Below are 24,849 nucleotides of genomic sequence, written 5' to 3'. Positions count from 1 at the left end.
CCTTCCTACACAATCGTCCATTAGACCTCTATCTCCTGAAATATCACACGCTGAATCAGCCACGCATCAACCTCAAGGGTGTCTTCTGAGCGCAATCGGTATTCAGCATTGTAACGGAGCCACGATGCTTGACCTCGCATGTGTGCACTGTCCACCTGGATCAGATCGATGAAGACGCCTGTATGGAGCTGTGCTCCAACACTTACTCTACGGAGCACTTCCTCCGAAGCTTGTCGCTGCTGGCACGGCCTATAGGCGGTCCGGGCTTCCAGCTGCCCGGCATGATTCACCCACGTCGAATCAACTCGAGCCCAGCAAGCCACAACTCGATTTAGGGCTGAAGGTGCCTTGTCGTAGCCCAGACGCGCTGCCGCCGTGCGTCCAGCCGCTTGCAGCCGCAACAGCCACGACTCCCCCCTTGATAGGGCCGATTGGGTAGCGCTCCCAATGCGGAAAGCGTTTGGCACGCCCGCGATCTCGCTACCAGCGTCCAGGCATTATGATACCCACTTCGAGATAAAACGGCCAGTGCGGCTACCCGTCATCGGGCACGCTCCAGACTACTGTGGTAGAAGGGGCGGCAGACTTGTGCGTCGATAAGTTTATCCATGCCGGTTGGCGACAAAGACGGCAACAGTCTCAGCCAGCCTCGAGTGACCCTTCCCCTTGACGCAGGAAAGGTACCGAGCCTCGACGCTGTGCGATGGCCTGGCCGGCCCACGAAGTCGAGTATAAACATGGCTACGAGCATGCGGACAAATCTGGCCACACCTCGACAGCCGTGTCTTCACTCCCCAAACCTCCACCATGCTCGAGTACATCAAAGAAACGCCCGCGGGGCAATTCCTCCGGTTCCTGGGCTTCCGGCAGCCATGGCTCACGTATCCAGAAGAGCAACCAGGCTTTATGCCGAGCGTGGTCTGCGAAACGAGGGCCTCTGCCTCCGAGACCGACCTGGAGAAAACCCTGCCCAAGGCATCCGCAACGATTCGAGCTACGGAGAAAGATGTAACGGCACGGTCTCCATTCCCGGATACCGCGGACACGGACGTCGCTGTCGTGGGCTTCGCGGAAAATGACCTCGACGATCCTCGCAATTGGCCTCACGGCAAGAAAATGTGGACCTTGACCGTGGTCAACCTGTACACCTTTTGCGTGTACTGTACGGCATCGATTGTCACGCCGACGGCAGAGGCCATGATGGTCCGCTACAATGTTTCTCTTGTGGTAGCGAGCCTCGGCCTGTCAATGTATGTTGTCGGATGTAGGTCGCCGCCCGCTGGAAGGATCCAAATGATCTGGTGCCGGTGCTGATACTCCTTGACAGACGCGGTCGGACCCATGTTCTTGTCGCCCATCAGCGAGATCCCTCGCATTGGCAGGAACCCGCCCTACCTGTACGGCTTCGCGGCATTCTTTGTCGTCTCCATTGCGCTCGCCTTTGTCGACTCATTCCCTGCCATCATCGTGCTCCGGTGGCTGCAGGGCCTTACGGGAAGTCCTGCCCTGGCCAGCGGCGCGGCGTCGATCGAAGACATCTACGACATATACACTGCGCCCTACGGATACGTGTGGTGGATTGCCGCCATGTACTGCGGCCCGGCCATCGGCCCGCTGATCGCAGGGTACGCCGTGGCCGACAACTGGCGGTGGCCCCTGTACGAAGTCATCATCATGTCCGGCATCATCTTGTGCCTACTACCATTCTTGCCCGAGACCTATCCTGGCACGATTCTGCTGCGGCGCGCACGACGACTCCGCAAAGCGACAGGCCAGTCCCGATACCAGACGGAAACCGAACTCCACCCCACCCGGTTCAGCAAGGTCCTCTGGGAAGCGCTGATCCGCCCGCTGGAGATCACGATGAAGGACCCCGCCGTCCTGTACGCCGCCCTGTACGGCGGCCTCGTTTATGCCACATACTATTCCTTCTTCGAGGCCTTCCCGCTCGTCTACCTGGGCACGTATCGCATGTCGCTCGGCGGGCTAGGCCTGATCTTCCTCAGCCTCATGACCGGCTGCATCGTCGGCCTTGCAGGGTATTACGTGTACCTGCGGTCGTGGTTCATCCCGCACGCGCGCAAGTACCACGCCGACAAGGGCAAGCCCGTCGAGCAGGAGGAGTGGCTGCGTCCGGGCCTCTTCGGCGTCTGGGGCCCGCCCGCGGGGCTGTTACTCTTCGCCTGGACCGCCCGCGCGGACATGCACTGGATCGTGCCTACGGTGGGGATCAACATATGGGCCGCGGGCAGCTTCTGCATGTTCCAGAGCATCATCTGCTACGTGGCGCTCGCGTACCCAAAGTACGTGGCCTCGCTGTTCGCGGCCAACGACTTTGTCCGCTCCATGATGGCCGCCGGGTTCGTCCAGTTCTCGCACTCCATGTACGTCGACCTGGGCATCGGCAAGGGCGTCACCGTCATTGCGAGCCTCTCAGGCGTGGGCGTCGCGGGCATGTATGGCCTGTATTACTTTGGCGCGTGGCTGCGTGCGAGGAGCAAGTTTACCGGTTAGTGCGGCTGTTGCGAGGTTGATTATTCAGGTTGCATTCGTTGTGTTTATCTAGCAGTCCATTAACAGCCATAATTACTGTGTACGTGGTTGTTGTCGAGCGTAGGGGTTAGCGTCCAGCGAGCGGGCAGCGTTCAGCATGCATACTTCCTGGGGATTGCGTACTGTACCACAGTACGTATGTAGGGGAGCCCGAGTCGAACTGTATGGAGTACTGTGCGATAGATCCCCATCCTCAAACATTTGTCAGCACGTTCAGCTTGCTTGCTCGCGCATCTATCTGCTCGTGCTCATGGTTACTGTACGGCCAGAGACGACACAGCGGCTATGTAGGTCAGCCCAGCGATTCGGGCAGCTCATCTACAGGCACCTCCATGGTCCAGTCGGTCATGTCACGCGTCGAACTGAAGCGACCTGATAAGACTACTTGACCAGCATGCATACATACCGCGAGCCAGCCGCGGTGGGTCAAAAGGAGCACCCATGTACAGTACCCATGTGCATAACCCGCGAGTCCTGTGAGATGAAGATACTGCGCACAGAGTACCGTAAAGCTACAGTAGACGAGTCGAGAGTCTCTACTGTGTACAGGTACGTACGTTCGAAGATAGACGGAGCCTCGTGAAAACCTCGACGGCCACGACGACACCCCACCACAGATCGTGTTGTATATCATGTTCGTGCTTGGAGAAACTTAACGTTCACCCCCTTCTTCCCCGTTCTTCCCTTTGCCTTCCAAGCTACAGTAGCAAGCAGCCCGTGGTAAGGGCCCTTCCAGGCAGCCACGAAGCCAGATCTGGGCAACCGGACATTCTTCTATCCCCGCGCCTCCTCCTCCTCCTCCTCCTCCTCCTCCTCCTCCTCTTCCTCCTCCTCTTTCCTGCACGTCCCCGCAACGGATGCGTTCCCCACGTTTTCCGACGAGGGAGTTTCCCCGGGCCCATGCTCCCCATGGAGTACCTTAGGTACTGTAACTAAGGCATCGGAATTACCTCCGTACTGGGTTCAGTATCTACCAGGTGGGTATGCATCCCTGGGAACCACGAGCTTCGGTACTACATGGAGCACGGCAGCCCATGTGGGGTCCCTGTCTAACCGGATCGAAAGTGATGGGTGACTGTCCTGTGTACTCCGTAGTGTGTAGTCTGTACCAGACGTGGTCCTGCATGTGTACTTTGCACCCATAGGTACGTGCCGACGACGACAGAGAATCGACCCCCAAATCTCGTCATTCGCCAACCTTACTGTTACTTACATCGTACTTACCAAGCAATTGTCGTCTTCACAGAGGTCGTGAAAGTCCAGTCCAGTGTGACGACGTGTCTTGTCTACGCAGCCCACGGAGCCTGTCCTGTTCTGCTTTGGTCTGTCCGTTCGAGCATGGATCCGGCCAAGTTCCCCGTCTCGGCGATCCCGCTGAACCACGCGCAATATGGGCCCATCACGGACGAGAACCTGAAAGGCATCAACGAGGGGAAAGTCGCGCTCGTGACGGGCGGTGCGAGAGGTGAGTCAGGCCAATCTCTCTAAGTGTGATGTAACGCCCTTACTGTGGTGATGTGGCTCCATGGTTGGCAATGCGTGGTCTGCGGAACCGTGATCATGACGATACAAAGTCATGTCGTGGTCACCGTGTCTCGGCAGAGGCTCTTGAAAAATTGGGTGCGATCGAGCACCAGGGTGTTTGGTGCTGGTGTCGGTGCTGGTATTTGAGGTGCTGACGACCGCACGATCTCTAGGCATCGGCCGCGCAATCAGCGTCAAACTCGCCATCTCCGGCGCCAGCATTGCCGTGCTGGACAGATTGGAAGACGAACTGGCCGAGACGGCGAGATTGTGCGAGGAGCACGGCGCCAGGGTCAAAACCTACGTCGTCGATGTCACGGATGTGGAGGCCCTGAGGGGCGTGTTGAAGCAGGTCGAGAGTGACTTGGGAGAGATCGAGTGAGTTTCCATCAATCCACCCACCTATGGATCTAGCTCCGGCCCTTTCTTTCCTGTGCCTGGACCTATGCTGTACATCGTCCCAGGACACTGGCACACTGCATTGCATCCCGAGGGTTGAGCAAGCAAGCGCAGCGGATGGTTTCACATGTCCAGCCTGTGCCACACACTAACAGAGCGCCCGCAGTATCCTGGTCAACAACGCGGGCGTCTCGCCCGGCAGACCACAGTGGATGGAATCGTTCGAAGACTACTGGCGCACCATTGAGATCAATTTCAAGGCGGTACGTCTATCTTGCCGTCCCCTTTCCCGAATATCAACCTCAATCACTCACACTCACGGGCCCACAGACCATGGTCACGAGCTGGTACTTGCTGCCCAAGTTCCGGGAGCGCAAGGCCGGCGTCATCATCAACATTGCCTCCCGCGCTGCAACAGTCGATTTCCCCTTCGCGGTGGGTTACAACAGCTCCAAAGCGGCCGTCGCGCGCGCCACGAGCACGCTGCAGGAAGAAATCGAGCTGGACGGCCTGGGCGACCAGATCCAGCTTTATGCCCTGCATCCGGGGGGTGTGCCGACTGCTATGGCCAAGAGTGCGTATACCATACAGACAGTAACCCTTTAAGTGCTTGCCCAGCTAACCCGACTTCAAAATCTGTAGAGGAGATCCGGCAGGAACTTTTGGAAAAGTACCCCTCCCTCGTGTCGCACGGGACGGATTTCCAATCACTGTTCAAGGACCCGCCTGAACTCTGCGGCGCCACGGTCGCGTATCTTGCTGCGGGCAGGGCGAAGGAGTTGAGAGGTATGTATTGGGATTGTCGGCAGGATGTTGAACGGGTGAAGGCCTATGGGCGGGAGAAGTTGCAGAAGGAAGGGAGGTATACGCTGAAGATGCAGTTCTTGGACGGTTATGAGAACGAGCCGTAGTCTTACGATAAGATGAGATCGGGCTCACAGGAGGCTTGATAGTTTGATGTTGATGTTGACAATGACGGCAAAACAGATGAAAAGTTCTCAGTCCATGCATGCTTCTGAGCAAAAGGTAAATTCAGCCATTCGATCTCCGATATCTGACTACCTCAGTTGCTCTGTACACCTCCAGACATGGCCACTGGCCTGCTTCACGCTGGACAGCTTAATTTAACCTCCTTCAGCTCCAGAGTGATCTGTCTCCAGGTGCAACCACTTCAACGCGTTGTGCTTGTGCCAGAAATATCGGTACTTCTTGCCAAACACATACATTGGGATGGCAAGGAGACACAGGAACCCCGTGATTCCAGCCATGATGCCTGCCATGTCGATGGCGCCTGTTGTAGCGTACCAGTCAATAACGTAGTTGGTCAGACCGTAGAAGAAGAAGTTCTTGAAAACCCTGGAAAGCACCCGTTAAAACAAGACATCGAGATTTGGTTAGAGGGCAAACTCACATGTTCATGATAAACAACTCGGTGCTGTTCTGTCTGTAAGCGTCAAGAGCCCACTGTGTCGCAAAGCTGGCGATGACGGTCATGCCAAAGAGGATGATCGCCCATATGAAGCAGACCAGGTAGACACTCTTGAATTCACTGACAGCGTAGCCCCAGCCGACGAGACCTGCAACTGAGCAGACACCTCCCAGACTGATGGGGAGGAGGGCAAATTCGGGCTCGTAGACGCCCTTGTTGCGCCTCGTCATCGATTTCACCAACGGCTCCGAGATGACGAGCGAGAAGATCGCGCCGATGAGACCACCGATGAAAGGGCCCACCGACATATATCCCACAGAGGCTGAGGACAGAAGATAGGGTGGCGAGGCAAAGACAACACCGGACAAGATGGCCACCGCAACGTACCAAGCAATGATGACGCCGGTCATCAAAACTTGGTAAGTAGCCCCCACGTTGAGGAGAATCGCGACCGAGGCGATTGCCATTTTCCATACCGAGTCATCCACGAAGGTGCCATTGTAGACGGCGAGCTCTTGGAACCACGTCTTTTTGGGAGGGATCGAATCGACAGATGCATGTGAGGCCGAAGTCATCGTCTTCTCAAGATCTGCACCAACTCTGTGATCGTGTCGTTCGACATGATGTGCAGCGGCGGATTCGATTTTAGCGAGTTTCTCGAGATTCTCCTCGGATCCGGCCGTGTCGGTCTCGTAGATGGCTTTGCGTCGGTACATTGTCTCCGGGCAGTACAGGACGACCGCGATTAATTGGAGGGCCGCAAAGGGAATGTAGATATGGAAGTTGTACTTCCAGCCAAGATACTCGGTGATGACTCCGGCGATGATCGAAATCCCGTTGGAGATGGCTGCCAGAAGAAAGATCACAACGGCGACTCTGGGGCCTCGCTCATGCACGAAGAAGATGTCTCCGATTGACGATACGGCTAGGGATTCGTACGCGGCAATACCAATGCCTTGAAGGATACGGCCAGCCAGTAGTACGTTGTAGCCAGTCGCGACCTCGGACACGATGACGCCAATCGTGCCAATGAGCGAGGAGAAGACGTACATGGGTCGCTTGCCATATTTTCGGCCCAGAGCGGATGCGAATGGACCCATGGCGCCAGTGGCAAGAAGACAGTAGCCGGAGAGTTTAGCGACATCAGTGGGTGACCGTTGGAGATCGGCAGAAATTTGAACGATGCCAGCGTTCAAGAGGGGCCCCTGGGGAAACAGTAAGCCGCACAGAGAAGGTAGTACCTGAAGCAGGCCACTCACAGGTATCACACCGACAATGATAACCCCAAAGAAAATAACGGCCAGCACGATATGTTTCTTTGCGGACGACCAATTCAGTGGGTCATTGGGATCTTCGGATGGCTGTGGTGACAGCACGATATTCGCATTCTTGCCAGTTCCATGCTTCAAGCGCCCCGTCTGATCCTCAGAGTGAGCAGCCTGCTGGTCCAGGAGAACTGTTCCAGGAACATGCGCGGTGGTGTTCGCCTCCAGCACGCCTAAACCCATGATTGATATCCGTCACGGAGTAAGCTTCGGACAGGATGATCTTTGTTATTCCAACAACGAAGGCCGACCTTGACGCGTTCAACCTCGACGCGAAACCCGACATCTAATATGTATGATATCAAAGAATCGGGGTAAGGTGGAGAGCAGGCCAGATTTTCCGGGGCGCGTGGCCGCCTAACTACCCCTGTCCGAAACCTGGGGATCTCCCTACCCCATCTTTCCTTGTTGGACCAATCCATTGTCTGTACGTGGTTAGAAGCGTTCAGTCATGACGGCACAATTGCCTTGGCAAGCTCGTGGAAGTTGGTAAATGGTATGGCCTAGCCCAGGCTGTGGAGACAAAAAGCTTCGCGCGGCTGGTGGAAGTTTGATTATATTGGCGGATGAGGTTCTGACCATGCGAGCGAGTCGCTGCAGGGGTCGCCTGCTCCGAGATAGTCACCGAATTTCCTAATAACCAGGGGAGATAGGCGAGCTGAAGCTCCCCAGAGCTGTGGGCCAGGCGTGGCTTCAGGGTTCTGCTGACCGCTAGATACGGAGATGGGTTGGAGCAAACTTGGATCCCAGTAAACAGGAACCAGCAACTGGTACTGTATGTCGGGGGAGATTTTGAAGCCTTGCATGACGGCTCACAGTCCGTCCCCTGCTGGGAGTCTGGACCAAGGATCGTTATCGTTCTCCCCTCCCGTACCTCGTACAGCGCACTGCTTCCTAACCGATACGCGCCAGCGGCGGACGCCATGATCCAATCCAGAAGTGGATGTCTTCCAACCCGCCAAAGATATCGGAGACCTCAGAAGGAGGGTCTCAGTCCCGCTGCCCTGGCTAGTAGATACCTGGAATGATCCTCCACTTGACACGCTTGCAGTAGAGCTCCCAATCTTTCCCATACTTCTTCCGACACTTCTCCTCGTCTCTGAGCTGTCGGTGCACTAGTAATACGCCGAAATATATAACATAGAAGTAGCTGAATATGACTCCCCAGCCACGTACGTCTCCTTGCACAACCTCTCTCGTTATGTTACCGGTGACAGGATTCTGATATCTGTTGATGATATATCCGGCCACGCCAGTCGGAAGTGAATAGCTCCAGGACATGATCCAATCGCCAAGGTAATTGATATGTCGAGCGGTACCCCACCATCCAGATACCAGAAGCTTGGAGCCGGATTCAGTGGTCATCGTCTCCAAGTGTGAAACACGAGGGTCATTTGGGTTGGTGCGGAAACGGTTCTTTTCGTTGTTGGCACCCCGGAAGATGTAGTAGCCCAGAGCTTGAACCGCCAAGACCCCAGCGATGCCGGTAACTCCAAGAGTCAATGGGTAGACGGCAAGGTAACGGGTTTGCAGACTATAAATGAAAGGTACCCAGGTCAGATCGCCAAAGGCGAGCATGAAACCAAACCCATCGGTCGTTACGTCGATGGTGGTCATAATGGCTGGCTCCATGTACAGGGCGTCCATGACATAGAGCACCTGGAAGAAAGTGACCAAAAGGATAGAATCGGTCATATATCCGTGAGTCTTGTACTGATGAGCGACAAATGCCAGGTCGAGTATTACCCAATTGAGTAGACCAGGCCTCATTTCGTTGAAAACTTTGATATCAATGACCTGACCACCGGCGACCGGGATCCATGTGGGCATTGCGATGCGCGGGTTCAGTTCGCGGCCAATGAAGAAGTCATAAAGCATGTTTCCGGTATGTCCACCTTTAGCAAGCTCCCGGTGCTCGGGGTTGGGCTGACCAGGGTGAGGAACTGAGAATGATGCCAGATAGACGTAAATTGCTTGGGCGTAGGAGATCAGGAGGTTTGCGGTGACGACTTGAGGCAGGTTGTCCCAGATGTATGTCCACACCACAAAGTCGGCGCCCTGAAGAGCCGTTCCGGCACCAAGGCCGGCAAGGATGAGGAGGGCTGAGTTGAAAGAATTGAACTTATAATGGTGTCTACCTCCTGTACCGAGCGTGGTGCCATCCACTTCTTCGCCAGGCAGGAATAATTGCAGGGCAAGACTGAGAGCATAATATGCCAGAACCCATAGTGTGACTTCGAGATCGAACAGACCTGCAATTCCGTTCTCGGGCCAGGGTGTTTGTTTCTTCAGCTTCTCGAGTGTCAGTGTCTTAGGGTCGAGCAGGGCGGGCGCAGGGCATCCCGAAACGTCGTTGCAGAGAAAAACAGTGGCATAGACCACTATGGGCAGAAGGAAGATGATTGCGGCAGCGCCGGGACTGTCGAGTATCAGCAATCCATCACAGATGGAAGGGACAACCACAATACTCACGGACCAAAGAACTCATACTCATGCTTTTCTTCTGTACGAGTCTTGCTCTTCGAGCTGTTTAGGACTGCCATTACGGCGGAATGGAGTGGCACAAGAGAACGGTCGCCAGCAGTGACAACTCATTGGATGCAGACCATCAAACGAGTGACATAAGAGAGAAACGTGAACGATCGTGCTTTTACATCTGTATGTGAAATGCAAATGAAGCAGAAGTGAGTTACCGGAGACGCAGCAGCCGAATGAGATCATCATCTGCGATCGCCATCAAGTGTCTCGGAAAGGCTGCATCGCGTCAAGCCGAAACCTTTTTGCGGGCGAAGAGACCACGAGTACACAATTATATTATACTCGTACGTTCCAAAGCGAGGTCCGCCGTTGAGCAAGTGAAGGGGACCGAGCTCGAAGGCTCTGCGGGAATCCTTCATATCGAAACGAACACGAGCTGCATTTATTTGTTGTCCACGCTTGAGCCGAATCATTAGGCCCTGTCCTGCCGCTGCAGGAACGCATCATTTCTGCTCCTGCGGCAAGTAGCGCAGGCAGCCACAGGCTAGTCGCCGTGCATGAGAGTTTGCTGTTAAACCTTTTACGCTTCCTTCAATGTGTCCCCTTTCGTTCACGTTGCCCTCATCAGAGGTCATATTCCGTCGTGAATTCCACATTGCAGGTGCAGCATTTACTTGTTCGCGCCGTCTGCGATCGTTATCCCTGTCTTCTTCTTGATCGCACGTCCAGCACGCCGTCTGCCAGCCATGCATCTCTCCACATCGCTCTTGGCCCTGCTCCTCTCATCATTACATTCAAGTTTCGCTGCAGCCGATGCAAAGCCCCCACCGAAGCCATGTACCATCCTCTCTCCATCCACTGGCTCGTTCTTTGACCTGCGGTCATTGCAATTGACTCCCGAGGGCACGAAATACCAGGCTGCGAGCAATGAATCCTATCATGCCAAAGGTTACGATTATCCTGCAAATTTCACCCTCAACTTCTGCGGACCCGTTGTCGAGTCGTTAGAGGACGTGGAAGGAGTTCCCACAAGCCGTCAGAAAAATGTTTCGGCCTTTTACAAGGACCAGCGAGGAGACATATACAGCATTGGCCAACAAAATGACCAATTACTTTTCCGCGGCAAGAAGCTGCTGTTGAACTATACCATGGGCTCGCCCTGTCCCGAACTCGACGAGGACGGGAATCCCATTGACGATGACTTCGTCGTCAAGAAAACCAGCAAAAGGCGGAAGTCCACCCTCATGACCTTCGCTTGCGATACCTCTCCCCTCCTTTCAAATCGGCCCATTGTGAACTTCCTCGGTTCACCCGATCACTGTACCTATGTCTTTGAGATCCGCTCCCGATCCGCTTGCGGTGGAACAACTCAGTCGGAGGAGAAGGGAACGCTAGGTCCTGGCGCTGTTTTCGGTCTCATCGCAGCCATCGCTCTGCTAGTCTATCTCATCGGAGGTATTGTCTACCAACGTAACGTCCTGCACCAGAGAGGATGGAGACAACTGCCCAACTACACTATGTGGGCGGGTATACACAGCTTTTTCTCGGTTAGTCCTCTCTTGCTTTTTCCTCTCCCCCTTGCGTTTGCATGCTGTCTCCCTTACACATGGTGCAACTTACAGAGGCCCTTTTCTTCGGGGTTACGCCACACCCGCTACATGCCGGCTGGGAGAGACCACGCCTGGAAACCCGATAGTGCCTGATCACCTGCAGCTAACCTCATATGCTTTCGACCGTATTTTAGGACATGTTTGTCATTCTATTCTCCTCATGCACACAACGTATGCCGGGAGGTGTCACGCAACTCTTTGCTGGTCGAAGAGGGTACCACCGTGTCGGCACCGACGAGCGACACCCTGGACGTGGCCGCACTCCCGACGACGAGAATCGCCTAATTGATCAGCTCGACGAGGAGTGGGAGGACTGAGCATGACTGGACAGAAGAAACTAATTGCATGCTTGACACATGAGACACCCTTGCGTGTACATCTGATGGTATATAATGCCGACGTGGTCCTCAATATACGGTCCTTCAAAGTATGTGAATCTTGCAGCCATATGTCCTGCGGGGGTGTCATGCTTTATACGCGTCCGTTTTAAACAGAGTCGAGTCCAACTCGACACGACCCAGCGACCTTCACGTCTGTCCACCAGTCCCAGAGTTTTGGTCTCCAAACTGTCCACCGACGTCGCTTCCGCCTCCCTGACCAAGATCACTCAGATCCATTCCATCGAGCGCGGTGTTTCCGAACTCCTCCATGCCACTACCCCCAAAGCTCGGCGGTTCAATGTTGAAAGGCAACAACCAAGCTGACGAACTGGTGTCCATCGTCCCGTGCCCTCCTGCAAAAGGGTCGTTCAAACCATATGTGGTCAAGTCCAACTGATCCCAGGGATTTGTGCTTGCAAAATTGCCGATTGGAGGAGAGCCGAGGTTGTTGAGCCCTGAGGAGGCGTTATGGCTGCCGTGGTTGTTCGATATGGAGGGATCGAGGCCGCCGCCATAAGCTGCGCCATATACCATCTGCCGATCAATTGCCGGCAACGTCGAAAGAAAATGAAGGTTGCCGCCGAACTGGGGAGACGTCGGAGAGTTGCCATAGTTGTAGGGATCGGGGAATTGCGTGTTTTGATACAGCGAGGGCGAGGTGATGTCGAAGCTGGAGAGGTCGAAGGGTTGGTTGAGGTGGATATTCAAGTTGAGGTCGCCAGCTGTATTGGAAAGGCGCTGGTCCGTTAGTGTTTGCGACGTGGATTGTCGCCTTTGCGGATCTTGACCAGAAATCGACGGACCAGCGCCTTTGGCCGCAGACGAAGAGCTGGCCTTCCCCTTGTCTCCGTCCTTGGCTTTCTCGTCCTTGTCAGTCTTCTTGTTCTCTGCCACGCTCTTCCCCCTCCTTCTCGCGACTTTCTTGTTGCCTCTTCCGATGGTGTCATCTGCCTTGGACGGCGGACTGAGACTCGCGAAGAACTCCTCGACACTCTGCAAGTCACTTCGTTGGCTCATCACGGCCTCGGCACCGCCGTGCGCGTGCTCACTCCTGTACTCGAGGTGCGACTTCTCCCATTCGCTCTCCGACACCCCGTGCGGGTACTTGTCGAACCAGTCACCGTACTGGAACATCGACCCGGCCTTTGCCTTTTCCCCATCTTTGCTTTTGGTCGGGTCTGCGGGTGTGTCCGACCTCGACGGCGGATTCGTATTGCTTGTCAGCGTCGCCGTGGCATCCATGTCCATCGGCGTCTGCGTCCCGCTTCTCCCGCCCGGGCCGCCAGCAGAGGAGTGCCGTCGCAACATACTGGTCGGCAGTCCCGCGCTGTTCCGCGCGTGTTGAGCCTGACGGAGCGCCGAGTCCGCGAACGCGCGGTAGATATCCTTGACACTCTCGGCCATGTAGTGAAACATGCCCCAGTATCTCTTCATGCGTGTCAAGTATTTGTAGTTGTGCCTTAGGCTGTCCTTGCTTTGTTGTTCGAGGGCGCTGTTCTTGCTAAAGATGCCCCACACGTGCACCGTCGCGGCGGCGTAGGCGCAATAGCCGGCAAAGGGGACTGTGAGGGTGTGGCCTGTCGAGTCGGCGATGAGCTTGCTGATGAGTGAGGCGGATTCGAGCACGATGTTCGCCGAGCTCGTGAGGAACGGTTTAGGCATACCTTGCTGGGTGTAGTAGTGGTGGTGGGGCCGATGGGATGGGTTGGTCGGAATGGCGAAGCGATGCAGGAACAGGCTCGTCTGGGCGAGCACGATGTGTAGGAAGAGATACTGGTTCGCGAGACGCTCGGAGGTGTGTGTTGCGAGGTTCTCGGGCGTATAGGTGATGTCTTCTGGCAGCGAGGATTTCAGCTGATTGATCTGGCGTTGCAGAGTTGCGAATTGGGACAATGGGTCCCAGATGGGGTGGGGGTCCTTGTCTTTGCCGCCTAGGTTCAAGTATTTGACGATGCGTTTCCAGAGAACCACGCCACGGACAATGTATGCCGCGACGCCCATGTTTGCCTTTGCTTCGGCGGCAAGCTCGTTGGCCGCGGCGGTATCGAGTGACGACGACTTGTTGGACATGGGCACGTTGCCGTATAAATCCTCCGTCGGGCCGGGGACTTCCATCTGGAAATGCGATTCTTTGATCGGCAGCTGGATCTGGTAGTAGTCTTCATTCAGGAATGAAGGTCGCTCCGTCCCCGAGGAGTTGAACGTGTCCATCAGGTAGCACGCCCACATTGTGCGACGGCGGATCTCGCGGTCCGTGAAGGACAGCTCTGGTGGCTTGGGACCTTTCTTACTCTCGTTTGCATTGTTGGCGATTTGATTGCGGCCGAGAGGATCATGGTCGAGTTCTCGGTGCAATTGAAGTGCGTAGCCCATCCGCATCGCCTGGCCGCCAAAGGACCACGATAATCCGCCTTCGCACGTCCCGAAGTAATGCAGCCCCAGCATCAGCATTGCTGTGAGAATTGTGATGTTCGGTTCATAGTGACGCTTTTCCACAATGCGTCGCGCGGGAGTCGCCCACTGCTCCCCACGGAGAAACGCCGGTTCGGTGGAGACTTGTGGGTGAGTCGAGAACCTGGCTGAAATAGCACAGACGGCCAAGATAAGCACCGGCGGGATTGTCCCAGCCTTCAGCTTGCGCATGAAGCTGGGTTTGTGTAGCAGGAGGTAGGATTGGCCGTAGACGCAATCGAAGAAGACTTCGGCGAGGTGTTCTTGGATGTGTTGCGGTGGCAGAGATTCTGAGCCCTCGATGAATAGTTTGTTCTCGCCCTCGCGCTGTTTGCGTAATCCGGCCGTCGGGTCGAGGAGAGTGGTTTTCTCGCGGGAGTTCCTCCAGTCGCTAAGTTCTTGGGTAAATGCTTCGTCTGCGGAGCGCTTTTTGGGTTGTTCTTTCTCCTTCTTGGGTGCCTGGCCTGGAATTGGAGGTCGCACTGAAGCCCGACCCGTGCTGCTTAGGTCGGGAAGTTCATCTTTAGGGATGACGCGGATGACACGGTCCTCCATTCGCTTCAGCCGCTTGTCCAGCATGGCCATATAGTCCGTGCGCGGGGCAGCTTTTCTAGTGGTGACCTTGTAGACACAAGGTATCCGAGCACGGAGACAGTGCTTGCAAGCGGGCTTTTCGCCCGAACATCTGATCTTCTTCCTCCGGCAAGCAATACAGGCCAGGGGAAGCCGCTTCCTTTCCTTCCCTGCTTTCGTCTTCAACTCGCTCCATGCGGGCGGCCTCTCCTCCTCGCCCTGCGACTTCTTCTCCTGCTCGCCGATGCTAGCTGGAATCCGAGGTGAAGAATCGGCATTGCTAGGTGCCTGGTGTCCTGAGTTTGTTGGGGCCCATTGACTCAAAGCCGCTGAGCCGAAGAGATCGCGGTCAAAGGCAGAATCAATGCTTGCTAGGCTGGCGCGATGTTGGGGACTCGGGACCTTGCCATACGCGGGCATGGAGCCTCGCCCAGCAAACCCTTGATTCTGGCTCAGGCGCAGATCTGGGGGAGCATCGATGCCACTATTGCTAGAACCATGAGGACTGCCACCAAACGGAAAGCTGAAATCAACGGAACCAGGAGTCGAGGCATCAAAAGCAGATGTGTTCGACTGCGGTTGAGGCAGGCTGTCCATGCGGGGGTTTGGTATCATGTAGCCCGAACACGACAACAAATTATTCCTCTGGTCGCCTCGAGCAAATCCGGCTTGATTCGACGAGCTCGTCATGATTTAGAGAGATGTTATGGGCAGGCGACAATCAGCGGCTGCATGTTCCCAATTTGAGACGAGAGCTCAGACGCGCAACATGTCAGATCTCACGTGGAGAACAAGGATCATGTGCACGGTGCCGAGGCAGCTGAAAATTCGCAAGAGCAGCGCGAACTCGAGCCGCGCCCAAGCATGTATCTGGCTATGATCAGGACAGTGGTCTCGTCACGACATCGAGGACGACGAGGCTGAGGGATTATGAAGTGATGGGATCGCGGAGAAAGTCAGAGGTGTAGTGTAATGGTCGAGGTCCGAATCTTGCGAAAATGTGGGAAAGTAGAAGCGGGTAAGCGTTCGCTGTGGATTCGTGGATTCGTTCGTGGCTTGCCCTCTTGAGGAAGAAACCGGGGTAGAGCTTGGTGGCTCTCGGCCACAGTCAATCAGGGTGTCGACAATAGAGTCTGGACCAGTCATGGAGTGCCAGAATGTAATGATGATGATCGGTGGCGTTTGCGTGTAGACAGCTAAATTGGATCAGGCTGGAGTTTCTTCCCCATGCCGTCACCTGGGAAGGAATGCTTGTCCACCTTTTGCGAGATAGCCTACAGTAGTGTGAGCTCTCTCCTTCCCTCAAGACCCTGAAGATGTGACGACGCTGCGACGGGCAATTCAGGGCTTGTCGCCGTATGTCAATAGGCTAAAATGGTCGTGATCGGTGGCGCGGAGGCTGTCCGTTGTGGGGAGAAGAAAACTCGCCGGGAGGATCAATCAAGTTCACAGTCCCCATGGTACAGCGCGAGGATCGCCGGCGGGCTTCGTGGCGGAGGAAAGTCGATATGCGGAACTCCCGTGGACGGACGCCGAGTTTGCGTGATTATACAGAAGACATATGAACGCCTGCGCCGTATCTGTGAGTAAAGATTGGGAGACATTGGCCTGTCTTCGACTTGTTGATAGGGCTTGCTGCCAACGGCAGAGCACCGCGATGCCGCCGGGGACCCCCAAGCGTGGCTGGTGTCGGACTGTGGGGCCCCCTAGGCACTTCTTAGGCTTCGCCAGAGTTTGTCTGAGTCCCCAATAGGCGGGCTGATTAGGCGCGTGCCTCGCCCAAGACGCTTTTCCAGGGCTTTTGCTTTTCATCCCCTTCGCACCATTGCCCTGTTGCATCGCCATCACTGTCGTTGTCGCCGTCGCCATTTACTGTCTGATCTTGCCTGCTATCAATCATGGAAAGCCTTTCGCAGCAAGCGCCGTCTTCGATCGCTACTCTCACAAGTGATGTCCTCTTTAGCCGAGCAGGTGGCTTATGCCGCATTGGCTAGGTTCAATTCATTACCCGAAAAATGTAAGCCTCGCACGCTGGCTGATGGCAGGAGAGAATGGACTCCCATGTCAGCGGTCGTTCTTGTGGCGCAGAATGGAGGGGCCCATGATCTCAACTGTGTCTCGTTAGCAACTGGAACCAAGTGTCTTTCGGCCTCTGCAATGCACAAGTGCAAGGGCTTGGTGCTACATGACTCTCATGCGGAAGTCCTGGCATTACGCGGGTTGAACCACTGGCTACTATCAGAAGTGCAGGCAATGCTGCAAATTCCAGCTTATCAATCACCGTATCTCGAATTCTGTCAAAGGCAAAGTACTCTGACTGACGAGGAAGACTGCGCCCAAGTCGACGGGCCACCGTTCAACATTAAGGACAATATCAAAATCTGCTTCTTCACCACCGAAGCTCCATGTGGGGATGCATCGATGGAGCTATTGATCGAGTCATTCCCTTCCAGTGCGGCAACGCCATGGCCAGCTGATGGTCAAAGAGACATTCAGCTGCAAGGCCGTGGTCATTTCTCGCTGCTGGGTTACACCCGCCGCAAGCCCGCACGTGCAGACGCAGAACCAAGTCTGTCCAAATCCTGTACGGACAAGCTGGCGGTCAAACAGTTCACAAGCGTCCTCTCATTCCCGGCCGACCTGTTCATTCAAAAGTCCGCCAGTGCCTTCATACAATGTGTGGTGGTTTACACTAATCAGTACCACGCCACAGGCTACGAGCGCGCGTTTGGTCGAGCAGGTCGTCTATCTCAGCTCAGCAATACTGGTCACTTCTTCAATGTCGAACCCCTTCCTGCCGATTTTCCACGCTTCACCTTTGATAAAAGGCAGCAAAGCTCTGGCGCTCTGCCGAAGACCACATCGAAAGTGACCAACATTTCGGCTTTGGCGATTCGAAGGAACAGACCAAACAAATCAGACGTCGTCGAGGTTCTCGTCAACGGAGTAAAGCAAGGCTACAAGCAATGGGATGAAAGATCGAGCAAAGCCAGCGTCGTCTGTAGGAAGAACCTATGGGATCTTGCGCTAAGTATCAGCGATCAGCTCGGAACTTCCTGGGTTGCCGAACAAACCACAGGCGCACCAGCACATCCAAAGATCGATTGGTTGGGTGATATTCAAGGTGCACTTTCAGCAAATACATATGACGATGCAAAATCGTCGTGTCTGAGAGGACGTCCCAGGCACTGCAGAAAACGGGTCACCGATGTTCTTGGGAACTGGTGCAAGAACACCGGCGACGGCAACTGGTGCCAGAGTTGACTCGGCCGTAAGTCTTGCTGATTGCAGAGTTCGCAGCGTCCTCTTCTAACATATTCGGCCACTTTTCACTTCCTCAAGTCCAGAATCCTAGCCATGGCATCGATTCTAACACTGGAGAAGATTCACCTGCCCTGCCTGTGCTTCGTTAAGTTGACGACTGCTTCCACCTGTCACTTCTGCTGCACTCCGATCTCTTCTTGTTGATATGACCCACTATTCTTGATCCCGCGGATTTGGAAGAGTTGTACCCTTCTGCCTCTATTGCGATCAAGTTTCACAATGCGTGTTGACTTGTGAGTATGATGCAATCTGGTTATCGACCATAAGTACTTGCCCATGGTCGAGCACTGTTCAAGAGGGCATGATCGAGTCGACTTGAGTCGCGAGACGCGTCGGTAACTGGAATCAATTTCTTCCGACCATGCAGTCGTGATGTGTTTCTTCAACTGCCTCTACCTTCACGCTCCATGACATTGTCACTATCTACACGTCAGGCAGCAGCAGTTGATCTCAAGACCTCAGCTGCCTCTTGCGACCCGGTTCCGAACTATATCAACAAGATCCTTTGCCTACAATGACTTCCACTACTCTTGAAGAGGACTGTTTCAAAAATCACTCTAACAGAAAAATCTCATTGTTGTCCGACACGTACTGGACTCACGATGCCGGATTTCACACTCGCCTTTCGGCCGGCCTCTTCTAAAGGTCTCACTCGACCAAGCTCAAAGTCACATCTTCGGACAACTGCATCGTCTGCAAAACTTCGCCCAGCGACTTCAAGTCCCAGTCTTCGTGCTCCTCCAGCCCCTAATGCCGGATCGAAGAGTACTCCTCCTATTCTGAAACCCCCACAGTCGCGATCACAACTGACGCCTGTGAACACTGACAGAATCAACAAACCTGGCGGGAGGAAGGTGGTCATCAGAGGGCCTCCGGCCAAAGTCACGTTGAAAGCCGAGAAAGGGGTAGAAGACGAAGTTGAGCGCGCAATCGAAGAGGAGAGCTGGGCCTTTCCTTGAAGACCATCTAAGGCATGAGGCGAGCATGAAGGAATTGACGCAGAGCACAGAGATCTTCGAAATAACACCCAAGCAATCTATTCCCAGAATGAGGCAGCTCGCCGAAAACGAAACAGACGAGGAGACCATCAAGAAGCTGACAGCACAAGACGTGCCCACAAACATCTATTTCCATGTCTCTTGCAGATCATACAATGGAGGAGTGCCCATCAACGCGACTGTTGTGGTCCTTGTGAATGACTATCCTCATTTCGCTGCGTTCTCGAGAGGCCTTCGGACTCAATATGGTCAATTGCCGGGGATGGTTCTCCTCCGAAGACAAAATCCCAGACACTGGTTATTCCAAAGCGAGATTGGAGGAGTAGACATGCACTCTCATGCGCCAGGTGGTGGTCAGGCATTTGCTAAACATTGCAGGCCGGAAGATGCAGAGCAAACGTACCTGGGGTTTCTTGACTTCATGGCGTGGAAAGCGAAAACTGATGTCGAGCAGGCGGTCCAGGCAGCCAAGAAGAGACTTGCGCTTGCCAAAGCGATGCGCAAGGGAGTGGCGGAGTACACGGCGGAAGGCAAGAAGAGAGAGTTCCCGGAGTTCCACGTTCCCAATGCTGTCAATGTGCATGGGTATGTGGATATATTCTTCTGACCATGTGTTGATGCCGCTGTCGGTCAGCACTGCTGATCTGCCGCAGGAGAGACATTGAAGGAGAGGCACTGAACGAGAGGCACTGAAGAAGAAGCACCGTATTATGAATCCGGTGAATTGGTTCTCGTGACCATGTTGAAGCTATGGCTGTGGGTATGAGTGGGTTGGAATGAATCATGAGAGGTTGTGCAGTACCATAGTTTTGTACTACGGATGTCAATTAACGACGAAGATGAAACTTGTTCCCATCCACGCATGTGCTCGCAGAGCTGATGCATGCGTCATGTTGGGACCGAGAAGTTCGTTCTCTATCGAGTGCCAGTGTGTATTGTCTTCTTCTAGTCTATCCATCGAACTCTAGGTTATTGCTTGTGCTTCTCGAGAGTAGCTTTATTCAATGCTGATAACTCTTGACCTCATCGGCTGCAGCCATACAATCCTCCAACGTCCGCCAAAACTTGTCCAGATCAAGAGTCCTCGGAATCCTGACGCCCTGGCCATTCTCCGATCTTGTGATGACCGTCCTTCCAACCTGTTCACCTTCCAGAATGACGTCGACATCCCATCGCTCCCCGCCACTGTCGTCGAACTCGATTTCGAAGTTCGGATCCGAGTGACAACTCAAAATTGCAGCGACAGCTAGCGGGTCATGCAAGGGCGGCCCGTCCGCCAACCCAAACACCTCGGCATAGGTGTGGGCGAAGAACATGAGCAGCTCATTGAACATCCTCCTCAGCCTCGTCGGTCCGTTGATACCATTCAAAAGCATGTCTTGTATCTTTGGCGTGGCGTATGCTTGGTGCGTTACGTCCAGCGGGATGAGTGTCGTCTTTGGCCTGAGCACGGGGTTTTGGAGCACAGAACGAGCAGACTCGGGATCGGCCCAGATGTTGAACTCTGCAAAAGGAGTGCGATTGCCTGAGCGGGGATGGGCCGTGCCGCTAATGTCAAGGTAAGGCTGGCCCATCTTGTAAGGGGTTGATGAAGTCAGCGCCGGCCCTGGACCAGAAAGACCGGGGTCAAACAGCGCCGGTTTGACCACTTTCAAACGGTGCAAGATATAGCGTGGTCTCAGTCATGGCAGACAGAGTCGTAAGTGGGTGAAGGACTTACTGAGATGTGGGTGAAATCGGAGCCGATTGCTCCGCCCATGATGGACAATCCAGCAATGTGGTCTGCGAGGCTGGGGAAGACGGCAAACAACAAAGCGATGTTGGTCAGTGGACCTGTTGCCACAAGCCATGCTTTGCCTTTGGGCTGGGCAAAGAGAGCTTCTTTTATCTCCAAGATGGCATTGCAATGGGTCAGCGCATACCGACTTGGTTCAGGGAGCAGATCCGTCCCAGCTAGTCCGCTTGCTCCGTGGATATCAGGAGCGGTGTGAACCGTCCGGCAGTATGGCTTGGACGCGCCGGGGAGAACGGGAATCTCAGGTTTTCCGATTGCTTCCAGGACTCTCAGAGCGTTGACTGTGCATTTCGACAATGGCGCATTGCCGTGCACTGTGCTCACTCCGAGGAGGTTGATGGGAGGGTGATACGCGGCGAGGAGGATAGCACAGGCGTCCTAGGTAGCCACTGTGAGCCTTGTTGTAGACAGCCTGGAAGAGAGTACGCTGGAGATGGGCGACTCACATCATGACCTGTGGGTGGTCATGAGCATACGCCGCGCTGAGAGACCGGCGCTGGTGTAGACCTACCCGGATCGCAATCGAGCCAGACCGGGATCTTTGCGTCGACATCCATATTTCAGCGCGGTCGGAAGACTTTATCTCAGAGCGGGCGCATTGACGACGCTCACTCACGGACTTACTGTACTCACTCACTCTGATCTCACCTCTCACTCACTACTCACCACGGCGGCCCGTGATATAGACCGAAGGAGGCAGGTAGCCCGGAAGATTCTCCAACAACCAAGTCGCCTTCTCTCGCTCCTACTCGTCGCCTGCTCGCGAACGCAGCCTTTCCACGCCCACCAATCACGCATTGACACATCCTCTCGACACCCTTCTGTCATTGGAACCGGTGTGAGCAAATCTTTGGTGCCCTACCGCACCCCCTGCATTGCCAGCGTGGCCAGCGGGAACGTCGACTGAACAAGTACAAAGACGTTCGCCATGCTCCTGCGCGGCGTGGTCCTGATATGACCGCCTCAAGTGCCTCCCCTTCAAGACCGCCTCTTCCTGCCATCGCGATCAAGGCCTCTTCGACCGCCCAGTCCTCTCACTTGACCGCCGTCGCGGACAGCAAGCTTACCTCGGCCTCTCGGTCGGCCTCTCAGAGACCCCTCCATGCCAGAGTCCGGCAAGATGCGCCCGTCCCAGACCCAACGTCGGAGAGAGCGACATTGTCCCTGATCAGGAGAACGTTGGTGGCAGATGGGAGTAATGGGGCAGATACAAGGCTGTCGCCGGCACCGATTGAAGGGATCTTACCTCCGCTTACCAGTTCCAACGATGTAGATGTGCAGCTTTATGCCATCGTCGCCATAGTCATCAAGGACTTTGTGAATTCGTGGTACTCCAAGATCACCCCGGACAGGGCATTCGTGGACGAGGTTATTCAGATCATCGCTCACTGCAGTCGCGCCTTGGAACAGAGAATACGCCAGATTGATATTACGGAATTGGTATTGGATGAGCTGCCGGTCTTGGTGGAAAGACATATCCATGGTGAGCAGCAGACCGATGTAGAGGACTGCCGTCTCTTGTGTTGACAGCTTTCCTGCACAGCCTACCGCACGGCGACCACTGCTCAAGCCGCCCTGCAGTATGGGGAAAGCCCCCGACGGATCTATCATGCCTTAAACCCACATCCAGCGCTCGACCCATCGCTCCCACCAGAACAGCAACAAGTCTACGAGTCGGCCTATAGACAACTACTCATTCAGGGGGCACTGGCGGTCCTCCTTCCAACCGAAGACCTGGCGAACGCATGTCTCAGAACCTTGGTGAGCGACATCATCTCTGACCTGATCCTGGGACAGGCACTCGCGCAGAAACTCTGTCAGCCATGGTTTCTACACGGCACCGTCTCCAAGGCCGTGGAGATCGTGACTTCCCGTCATGCAACCTCCGGCGATGACAAGAATTTCCTCCAGCCAGAGGGACGCCAGAGCCGGTTGGAAAAATTTGGCCTATTATCTTCCAATACGCCTGCTCAGCAGGGTAATTCGTCAGACGGTCACCAATCATTGCTTAGCGCATGGTGCTGGAGACTGCTGCAGTACGCTTTCATCGCATATCAGTCTGTGCGGTTTATTCTCGTCGGTCTGGCCCATGCGCACCATCTGCCCCGGAGAAGCCGCCATCATCAGTTGGACGGCTCCACTGCGTCGCCGTCGCGAACGAAGCCACCCCTTTCATCCACCCGGCACGCATCGGACCCCGGTGCTCGATCCCCACGCGCAGTGATCAATTACAGGTTCTTCTCCTGCCTTTCTGCCATGCTCGATTTGACGGTCCGCATGCCGTGGCTGGCAAGCTCATTGGGGTTCTATCAGCACGTTCTGGGCACGGGCCCAGGCAGATACGGTGCTGCAAATTCCACGTTGGACAAGTAAGTGATCCGTGTCCCTCTTTATCTCGCGTCTGTCCTCAGCCTCGCCTGTCGCCCGCAATCTTCGGCCATGATCCGTGCTGTCGCACGATGTACCCGGGACTCGGTAAGACTTGAAACCTCCTATCCTTCGTGCTGCATGAAAAGCTGGTCATCTGACGAGGTCTGAACCATCGTGAGCCAATGATCCCGGATATCAGCATGTGTGGGATTCAATGCTGTTGTTCGTCATCCTCGGTGTGAATCAGGAGGGTGTGGGTATCGCCGCAAAAGCCAATCGCAGCCGTTACCTGTCATGACGGTAACGCTACGGTATTGTCAGGACCACGGATACGGACGCTGATTGGACGGAGTTTACCTCGTGCGCCTTGCCCGATTCATTCATTCGGGTCGCTCTGGTCTTGGTCTGGTGGACATGGACGGCCGCATCTTCTCTGCTAGCTGGACTTTGCTTGCTCATATTGTCGTCCACGGTACGTCAGCGCTATCTCGACAAGATCGAACCATCTCGCCGATCCTCAGAAGAGATCATTTGCACCTTCGACCGAAAAAGAATCAGGATTTGTGCAGCTGGCCAATCCAGACCCGGGATTTATTGGGCTTTTCTCGCTTACAGGAAATGGCTCCAAAACGTCGAACAAGGAGAGCGACATGGATCGGCCCCGCCCACGTTTCCCTTCTCCTTCTTGCCTGCCCCTCCTGGAAACAATTCACAAAAAGGCAGAGACCCAACCTCCGGCCAATTGGTCGTCTCACAGCGTCCTTCGGTCCTTAGCTGGGCTGTTGAATCAGCCCATGGTTTCCAACCATGGTTTCAACCTGGCAGGCCAATATCTCACCAAAAGAGCCATTTTCCGGAATTAGTCGCCAATGAAACGCCTCGCTTGGATGGAATTTTCGAAAACATGGCTGTTTGCCCCTACAATTGGCTGCTGGTGGCATTTTTGCTCTCGGGGGTCCTTCTGAGCAGATGACCACGGCTTCTCACTTTCTCGGCGGCCATTGTCGGCTGCCTCCGGCACGTGCCGATTGCAGTTGAACGCAGCCATGATATTCGCCGTCCAGACATTATTCTTTTTACGTCACCAAAGTGTTACATCCCCAACTTATCAATCCTTGCACGGAAGACGTTATCAATCAGACCTGTCAACCATGCGATCTCTGGAGCTGTGTCACCCCCCGAGCGAGGTGGGCAAGGAAACTAGTTGGGTCTCCAGCATCCAGACACCCTGGGCTTACCAACTTGGGCTTGGGCATTGTTCTGCACATCCTGCGCCAGCAACTCCACCCCAACCTAATTTTCTCTGCAATTGGCGCTTCGAGGCCCAAAACCACTCGCTGTGCAGCAGCTGGTGGTGGACACCTCGCACCACACCTCGAGTCCTGCATCATTCTGGCCGAAGATTTGATGATCCTTGATCCTAGTTTCAAGGCCCGCGAACATGCCGCATTCTGCTTGCAGAAAGTACTAGTCGCAACTTGCGGTTCATGCTTCACTTCGAGCCACTCTTGCCTCTTTTCTTCTGGGGCTAGAGCTGCGCCGGGTGCATTGGGCGCTTTTCATGCATTTTCCATGGTTCTCAGTAGTCTGGGCCAATGACTTTCCGGCTTCATTTCTGCAAAGAAACACGCCAGCGCCAG

General features: G+C 54.9%; 10 protein-coding genes across 10 annotated transcripts; 6 read left to right on the top strand and 4 right to left on the bottom strand.

The window, feature by feature from the left end:
• Nucleotides 1–807: 807 nt before the first annotated feature.
• Nucleotides 808–2,514, top strand: A1O7_00095 (uncharacterized protein; the record flags this gene model as incomplete). The annotated part of the gene is made up of 2 exons (XM_007754137.1): nucleotides 808–1,264; nucleotides 1,328–2,514. 2 exons carry the CDS (start codon nucleotides 808–810, stop codon nucleotides 2,512–2,514), a joined length of 1,644 nt encoding a protein of 547 aa, XP_007752327.1.
• Nucleotides 2,515–3,891: 1,377 nt separating this feature from the next.
• Nucleotides 3,892–5,387, top strand: A1O7_00094 (uncharacterized protein; the record flags this gene model as incomplete). Its single annotated transcript, XM_007754136.1, has 5 exons — nucleotides 3,892–4,018; nucleotides 4,251–4,455; nucleotides 4,643–4,739; nucleotides 4,807–5,050; nucleotides 5,119–5,387. 5 exons carry the CDS (start codon nucleotides 3,892–3,894, stop codon nucleotides 5,385–5,387), a joined length of 942 nt encoding a protein of 313 aa, XP_007752326.1.
• A 213-nt stretch (nucleotides 5,388–5,600) lies between these two features.
• Nucleotides 5,601–7,413, bottom strand: A1O7_00093 (uncharacterized protein; the record flags this gene model as incomplete). The annotated part of the gene is made up of 3 exons (XM_007754135.1): nucleotides 5,601–5,832; nucleotides 5,888–7,110; nucleotides 7,165–7,413. 3 exons carry the CDS (start codon nucleotides 7,411–7,413, stop codon nucleotides 5,601–5,603), a joined length of 1,704 nt encoding a protein of 567 aa, XP_007752325.1.
• Nucleotides 7,414–8,238: 825 nt separating this feature from the next.
• Nucleotides 8,239–9,773, bottom strand: A1O7_00092 (delta14-sterol reductase; the record flags this gene model as incomplete). Its single annotated transcript, XM_007754134.1, has 2 exons — nucleotides 8,239–9,649; nucleotides 9,703–9,773. 2 exons carry the CDS (start codon nucleotides 9,771–9,773, stop codon nucleotides 8,239–8,241), a joined length of 1,482 nt encoding a protein of 493 aa, XP_007752324.1.
• A 681-nt stretch (nucleotides 9,774–10,454) lies between these two features.
• On the top strand, nucleotides 10,455–11,635 carry A1O7_00091 (uncharacterized protein; the record flags this gene model as incomplete). Its single annotated transcript, XM_007754133.1, has 2 exons — nucleotides 10,455–11,255; nucleotides 11,453–11,635. 2 exons carry the CDS (start codon nucleotides 10,455–10,457, stop codon nucleotides 11,633–11,635), a joined length of 984 nt encoding a protein of 327 aa, XP_007752323.1.
• A 210-nt stretch (nucleotides 11,636–11,845) lies between these two features.
• Nucleotides 11,846–15,319, bottom strand: A1O7_00090 (uncharacterized protein; the record flags this gene model as incomplete). Its single annotated transcript, XM_007754132.1, has 1 exon — nucleotides 11,846–15,319. The coding sequence occupies one exon, from the start codon at nucleotides 15,317–15,319 to the stop codon at nucleotides 11,846–11,848; it is 3,474 nt and encodes a 1,157-aa protein (XP_007752322.1).
• Nucleotides 15,320–16,672: 1,353 nt separating this feature from the next.
• On the top strand, nucleotides 16,673–17,986 carry A1O7_00089 (uncharacterized protein; the record flags this gene model as incomplete). Its single annotated transcript, XM_007754131.1, has 1 exon — nucleotides 16,673–17,986. One exon carries the CDS (start codon nucleotides 16,673–16,675, stop codon nucleotides 17,984–17,986), a length of 1,314 nt encoding a protein of 437 aa, XP_007752321.1.
• Nucleotides 17,987–19,030: 1,044 nt separating this feature from the next.
• Nucleotides 19,031–19,651, top strand: A1O7_00088 (uncharacterized protein; the record flags this gene model as incomplete). Its single annotated transcript, XM_007754130.1, has 1 exon — nucleotides 19,031–19,651. One exon carries the CDS (start codon nucleotides 19,031–19,033, stop codon nucleotides 19,649–19,651), a length of 621 nt encoding a protein of 206 aa, XP_007752320.1.
• Nucleotides 19,652–20,045: 394 nt separating this feature from the next.
• On the bottom strand, nucleotides 20,046–21,396 carry A1O7_00087 (DNA glycosylase; the record flags this gene model as incomplete). The annotated part of the gene is made up of 4 exons (XM_007754129.1): nucleotides 20,046–20,618; nucleotides 20,765–21,217; nucleotides 21,286–21,293; nucleotides 21,351–21,396. 4 exons carry the CDS (start codon nucleotides 21,394–21,396, stop codon nucleotides 20,046–20,048), a joined length of 1,080 nt encoding a protein of 359 aa, XP_007752319.1.
• Nucleotides 21,397–21,793: 397 nt separating this feature from the next.
• A1O7_00086 (uncharacterized protein) lies at nucleotides 21,794–23,212 on the top strand (the record flags this gene model as incomplete). Its single annotated transcript, XM_007754128.1, has 2 exons — nucleotides 21,794–22,322; nucleotides 22,383–23,212. The coding sequence occupies 2 exons, from the start codon at nucleotides 21,794–21,796 to the stop codon at nucleotides 23,210–23,212; spliced, it is 1,359 nt and encodes a 452-aa protein (XP_007752318.1).
• Nucleotides 23,213–24,849: the final 1,637 nt, after the last annotated feature.

Source organism: Cladophialophora yegresii (assembly GCF_000585515.1).
Source record: "Cladophialophora yegresii CBS 114405 chromosome Unknown aczIN-supercont1.1, whole genome shotgun sequence".
Lineage (NCBI taxonomy): Eukaryota > Fungi > Ascomycota > Eurotiomycetes > Chaetothyriales > Herpotrichiellaceae > Cladophialophora > Cladophialophora yegresii.
The sequence above is the reverse complement of the archived record's forward strand: the minus strand, read 5'-3'. Positions and strand labels throughout refer to the sequence as shown.